This window comes from Cryptomeria japonica, chromosome 2, assembly GCF_030272615.1.
Source record: "Cryptomeria japonica chromosome 2, Sugi_1.0, whole genome shotgun sequence".
NCBI lineage: Eukaryota > Viridiplantae > Streptophyta > Pinopsida > Cupressales > Cupressaceae > Cryptomeria > Cryptomeria japonica.
The window spans coordinates 20,896,599-20,903,645 of record NC_081406.1 but is presented as its reverse complement, the minus strand read 5'-3'; the positions used below and the strand labels follow the sequence as shown (position 1 = coordinate 20,903,645).

Below are 7,047 nucleotides of genomic sequence, written 5' to 3'. Positions count from 1 at the left end.
CTCTCAAGATTTAATAAATTTCTTGTATTGATTGCTATTTTTGTGATCATTTGATAGGAATATTTGTTCTCTAACCTAACATTTCATGGCATCCTCAAGAGATCATTGGCCCCTAACTATTGAGGTTTGTGATTTGAAACACTTTCATGGTTTTGGGATTACAACCTCCTATTGTGCTATGTCATTGTGCCTTATCATTTTGCTTTATGATGCAGTAACTTTCATTACCTTGACTGTTGCTAGGGTCCTGTCCCAGTGCAAGGGGCTATCTTGCTTCTCTCTATCAGTGACTGTAATCTTCAGATGATGAGGACTTGCTCTTTTCATACTACTCATCCTTCACTCTGTTTTGGTCAGTGCTACCTTTCTTGGGACTTGTGACAGTCATTTGCATCTTATTCACTGCTCACTGTTGTTACTCCTTTTGACTTCACTATTCTTTGGCATGATTACCTCTATATTCCCCCGATAGAAAATTGTCTTAAATATTTCCATTGGAAACTAGATCTGCTGGACAAAGTGTCAGTGTGTGTGTTAACCTTGTCTTCACTTTTTTAATTGCAAAAGAATTCATGTCTATGTTCATTTCTTTTATGATGAATAGCATGTTCGCTTTATTTTTCATGTGCTTGAAGCCCAAAAATCTGGCTATTTCAAACATTTAGTTTCTTATGATTGGACTTAGTGGTAAATGGCTATGTCAAATTTAGATTTAAAAAAATAAATTTTATACCCAATAAATTATGTTTAAAATCTAGTGTGAGATGTGAGAGATTAATGTTTTGCAGGTTGCTTTCTCTTTGATGCACTATGTTTTGTTTATGGTTTCAAATTAGCAGGGAAGTTGATAATGATATATTCAACATAAAAGTCGGTGTGTTTTCAGGTCCAGGAAATGAAAATTCTATTACTTATTTCATTTATTTATTGCTGCATGTAGATTGCCCATCATGTGTTGCTGGCCAAGTGTTGGACCCATTGATGCCTGATGATGGTCATTCTAGCTGTGTTAGACCTCTACTTGTTGTTATCACCTTATTAAATGTTTAATTATCCAATTACACCGTAAGAATGGAAAGAAAATTTACAAGAAACTTTGCTGCTTCTTTGGACATGTCTCCCACTCAGGTAAGTCTTTTTTATTTTTGAGAAATTGTGTTTAGCGTAACTTTCTTGGTCTATCATTTCAGGGGTTACTTTCTTTTATGTTGCTTTATCCTTTTAATGAATCTTTTTAGAATATTTTTTTACTCGTGTAATTTTTATACTATCTCAGGTGGTTCCTGTAGCAAGACGGGGTGGAAATGTTATTGTCAAAACTGTGGATGCCCCTGTCCATATTTATCAAAAAATGTGGCTGCTTGGGTTTCAGTCATGACAGTATTTGTACTATTTCTCCTTCATGAGACAAAGAATGTGCCAATTGAAGAAAACAACATTGGTTGTGGAAGAAGTATGTGAGAGATGTTGATTTAACTGATGATGAAGCAGGCGATTCCTATCCCAAACATGAAAGTGGGTGGTTTTGCATTAGGATCAACTATACTTTTTCTTCTAATAGTTTGCCTTTCTTAACTCCATGGTTTCAGTTGCATAACCTTCTGGTTCTTATTGCTATTGTGATACTCTTTTTCTTCTTCTTCGTCTTCTTCATATTGATGTCTGCTCAAAGGCTATTGTGTATATACTGAGCCAAAGCCTCCTCCATGATTGTAAGCTGCTAAAAATTCCACAATCAACTGTGCTGCTAAAAATGGCTCTATTCAGTCATGTGAAGTTCGACTCTATTGTGCTCATCTATACTTGTCAAAAATGTGGATGCCCATGTCCAATGTTCATGGAGTTAGTAGTACTGAAGGATTTGGCTTGACGCCATAAGGCAACTATGTGTTTCTGTGAAGACCTTGCTACCTTCTCTTGTAAAGAACCTTGTGGTAACCTTCTGCTGTGAAGACTTTGCTACCGTTTCTTGTTTACCGCATCCAATATTCTCTAGAGAAATACCGCATCATTATGTAATATACAAAACATTGAAAATAAATATAATTATTATGGTATTTTTTGTTAATAAATTTGTTATGGTATTTTGTTCAGTGTTTCGTAAGAAATTAAATATTGAAAATAATTACATTGAATCTTGTATTGTTATTTGGAAACATTGAAGGTTGAAACCTACACAAAAAAATATTTAAAAGAAATTGTTTATTTTTTTAATACATTTTGATTGAAAACTACACATTTTTTTAAAAAATAAATTGTTTATTTTTTTAATACATTTTTTTATATAGTCTCTAGAGAGACAATAGTTGAGATCTAAAGACATATTTTAATCCCAACTATTGTCTCTAGAAAGACTATATGTCTTTAAATCCCAACTAGAGACAAAAGTGAAATTGTCTCTACAAAGACAAAAAAACTTATGTTTTAAATTGTTTTTATAGAGACAATTTTTAAAGATGATAATTTAAGACACTCTGTAAGACATTATTTAAGACAATACTAAACTTTTTTTTTGTCTCAAGTTGAGACAATTTGCTCAAAAATTGTCTTAAATATTGTCTTAAAACACCCCTTTATGTATTAGTGACACAACGGACAAAATGGCCCGCCCCATGCTATGCCTTCTCCATGCCCCCTATGCCATGTGTACGGTCTGATTGGACGTGGTGGCTCTTTCTTTCATGCAAATCACATCAGTACTTGCAGTCCGTTTAGCCTCTCTTTCCTCGTAAAACAAATTAAATGCTTTGTTTTTGTTTTTTTGGAATTTATTTTTTTCAAATCATTTTTATTCCAACCTATATCTTTTACAATAAAATTATTTATTTATTTAAAAAAAAATTATAACAATTAAAATAATACAAATTATTATAAGTTAAAATAAATGATTGTTATCTTTTTTTATATTATTTTTTATTAATTATTTTTATTATTATAGTTTTAATAAGATTAGTACTTTATATTATCAATATAATATAATAATTTTGTAGTAAAAATAAAAAACTATAATAATCAAAATAATTAATAAAGAATAATATTAAAAACCATAACAACCTTTTATTACGTGGAAGGCGTTTCCTCATTTGAGATGAATGACCTTTGGTTTCAAATCAAGGGTGAAGAGTTACTTAGAGGTGTTGGAAGACGATTGCATCAATTGTCACCATTCATTTTTCATAATTTTAATTCGTCCAAATGCTTTCGTTGGATCGCATGCATTGAATGTGCCATTATTACCTATGTCATCGCCTATTTCATCTCCAGCAAGTGACTCATTTGTTTGTTGACTCGTCTCTCACATTAATTCATTCAGTCAATACAAATCTCTACTCGTAGCTATCAACTGCCCACTTAACTTTCAAAGATAACTTCTTCTCCAGGTGATATGATTTGTGTTGAGCGTCTATGTATATGAGGATTATACAGTTTTTCCATTTTGAGATCTCCTGGCACTAGCAGCACTCCCTTAGGTGAAAATACCCACCAAAACCTGTCAAGATACTCTAGTGTAATAACCAGTCAATCGTATTCATTAGATTTTTCTCCAAAAGCGTTCTTTTTTTGGTACCAAAAAAAAGCTGAATAAGTGGCCCACAATTTCTCCTTGGAAAAGAATAAACTTTACAGATCTTCTGCTGCACAACTGATTTTAAGAGTACCCAACTGGGATGAATGATTCGTTCTTGTATATCTCTTTCTAGGGTGTTCAATTGCTCTAAATTATAACCATTTGCATAAGCATGCAATAATGAGGCATAAGCATCTGCATTTGGTTTATAACCTTTTTCATTCATATCTTTTAGAACAGCCTCTGCCTCCTTCCAGTGTGCTTTTCTAGAGATTGCATTTGAAATGGTATTGTAAGTCAAAAGATTGGGAGAAATTCCCTCTTCCAACATTGCACTATATGTTGCCAAAGCACGGTTGATTAATCCACAACTACCATAAGCGCTAATCAACATATTAAACGTATCATGGCTTGGATAGACTCCAGCTTTCATCATTTCCTTGTAAACTCTATCAACAAATTTATGCCCTCTATTTCTTGCACACATAGTCAACAAGGTATTCCATGTGACTCTCTCAAGAGTACATCCATTAGATCTCAGTTCACTAAAAAAATTGCATCTATCTCTTTGAATTTTCCCTTCTTCCAATACTTACCAATAATAGCATTGAATGTGCATATATTTGGATGACAATCATGCTTAGTGCTACATATTTCTTGATTATTTCCTCTAAAAAGAGAAAAGGTGAGGGACAAGGCTCTAGGTTACTTCAAGGGTCCCCTCAACCCTTCTAGTTTCTTAATGTCATCTTTGTTCTGCTCTCCTATGAGATGACTTGTTTAATTGAAACATGGGATCATGCAGACATTACTAAGAAATACATAATAATTTGGGGTGTCAAATCTTGCACCTCTGCAATAGAAACCACGTTGAAAATGAATAAAGCAAAAGGAACAACCGCAAACATTTCTAGTAGAAATACAAGCAATGATAAAAAAACCAAGGAACGCTAAAAATGAAGTTAAGAATGCAACAGTTGCGGTTACCACTCATTTCACATATATGCATAACCCTCTCCAAGAAATTTTTGGTCTTCCATCCATTACGCTATGAAAGAACAACGTTTTTTATTCATATTGCAATTTTTTTTTGGTTCTTAGCAATCTTTTCTACAACATTCTCAATACTAAAGACAACGACACGTGCTAAAAGGATAGGAAGCATGGTATTTCCAGGTGTTGAAGCTTTGTTTATTTCCTGGCATTCCCAGAATGGCTAAATTTAGACCTTCCTATTGTAACTCTTAACAAAAAATATTAATGCCCAATATTTGATTTGTAAGCTCTCTCATTTTGAAGGTATCAATGCTAATGAAAGGACTATCTAAATATTCTAATATATATTCTTGAATATTTGCCTTGTATTCAAGTTTTTTCTTAATTCTAAGAAATCAATGTTCATTTATTTAAATTCATTTTATGAAATTTAATAAGATTCAAAATAAATCTTTTTATTCTAATAAATTTTAATATCTAATTACAAGTCAAAGTATTTTTCATATAATACAATCTTAAAATTTCACTTACAACTTATTTATAATTGCAATTTTAATTGTATTAAAATTTCCACAGTTCATGATGTATTATGCTTGAAGTTTCTAGATTCAACTGTGTATATTTTGTTAGCATCAACGTTTTGGATCACATTCCATGATCCATCATCAGGATTTTTCTCTCATTTTCTCTCTCTCATCCCGATGATGGATCATGGAGTGTGATTTGAAACATTGATGCTAACAAAATATACATAGTTGAATTCAGAAACTTCAAGCATAATGTATTAAAATTATTAATTTATCCCAATATTTCATCCCATATGGTTAATTTTGAACCATAAGTTCCCACTTCATAAAAAGGGACAAAGATTCAAAGACTTCCTTAAGAAGGGATTCTTTTTTCAAGATTGACGAGTTCTAAAGCTTAAGTGCAATTGGAGATGGTAAATGATAAACTAATACTGTAAAATCTAAAAAGGATAAAGGATACGTAACCTTGTACATGGATAAAATTAACATTATAGATTAAATTAATAAATAGAGATTTAAATGTAAAAATACCAATTAGAATTTAAGTGAATAAGATATTGTTTAGCTATTTTAATTTTAATTTTACATTAATTTCATTCATATGTTAATAGAGATAATTTAATGCTTGAATGAATTTTATTAAATAATGAAAGTGTAAAACTAACTTAACTCCAAGTCAAATCTCATTACTTTGTACTTCAAAATGTACTCTATTTTTAGTCATCCAATACGTGAAGTTTGTTGTTGATGTATATTGTCTATTGGACCCTTTGATAAACACACTTATCTTATTAGCATCAAGGATTGACTATTTAATTTGTGATTCTATAGATGACCAACAAACAAAGCTTTCAATCAAAGGGAAATGAATGCTTTCAATTTCTTACCTTATACATACATGTCAATCTTGTGGATTCTTCAAAGTTTTTCTATCTTTTGACATATTTAAGATTAAATTTTTAAACTTTATAATATCAAATGCTTATTAATTTTAAATATATAATTAAATAATTATTAATTACAATATATTACATTACAAATAAATTATTTTTAATAATTAATATTATTTACATATTGTCCTCTCTACCTCTATCACATTACCGTTCTATATCTCCCACTATCTCCCTCTCTATCAATTGTAAACTTAGCATAAGCTTATTGGTAATGGAGCATGATCATGTGTCGAATTCAAAAAAAAAATTCAGTCATGTTTAGATCCATTTAAGTGGAATTATATTATATTTAGTATATATATTTTATATAAGATCATAGAATTATACATTTAAAAATATATTTCTTATCTAATTTTTTTATATATAATTATAGCATATATAAAAATAAAAAATAGAATTTATAAATATTTAATTATATATTTATAATTTTTAAAATATTTTGTTTTTAAAATTTAATAATTATTATATTACACTACATAAAAATATATTATTAATTTTTTAATTTTTTTTTAATTTTCATATATATATATGAAAAGCTTAATAATATTATCTATTGATGGTTTCTATTATGTTTATATGTATTATTAAATATAATTATCTTATATTCACTTTGATGTGTTCTATCTATTGTTGTTAATCCTTTATTGTTGATTACAAATGATTGTTGTAGGCAAAGAACCACCTAGTTGTTTATAGACAAACACATAAGTATATTCAGTAGGAAGTATTCTAAATTAGCATTTTGACCAAATCAATATATCTATCACTATCTCCTTGAATTTATCTCCCTCTTGCTCCTCTCTATGTCTCTTTCTAATGGTATCTACCTCTATCCCTCTAGCTCTTTATATACTACCTTAGTGTACAAAGTGTATTCTAAAGAGGTGTGGAATCTCAACTAGGGATAATTTGGTCTATTTTTCCTATCCCTATATCTCTCCATCCATATATATCACTCTCTCTCTCTACATATATCTATTTCCATCCATATCTTTCTCTA

At 30.2% G+C, this 7,047-nt stretch overlaps 1 protein-coding gene across 1 annotated transcript; it reads right to left on the bottom strand.

The window, feature by feature from the left end:
* Window positions 1-3,503: 3,503 nt before the first annotated feature.
* LOC131035375 (pentatricopeptide repeat-containing protein At5g02860-like) lies at window positions 3,504-4,055 on the bottom strand. The gene has a single exon (XM_057967052.2). The coding sequence runs from the start codon at window positions 4,053-4,055 to the stop codon at window positions 3,504-3,506; it is 552 nt and encodes a 183-aa protein (XP_057823035.2).
* Window positions 4,056-7,047: the final 2,992 nt, after the last annotated feature.

Coding starts and splice junctions, on each gene's coding strand:
- LOC131035375 (XM_057967052.2), bottom strand. CDS start 4,055: ATGTGTGCAAGAAATAGAGGGCATAAATTTGTTGATAGAGTTTACAAG.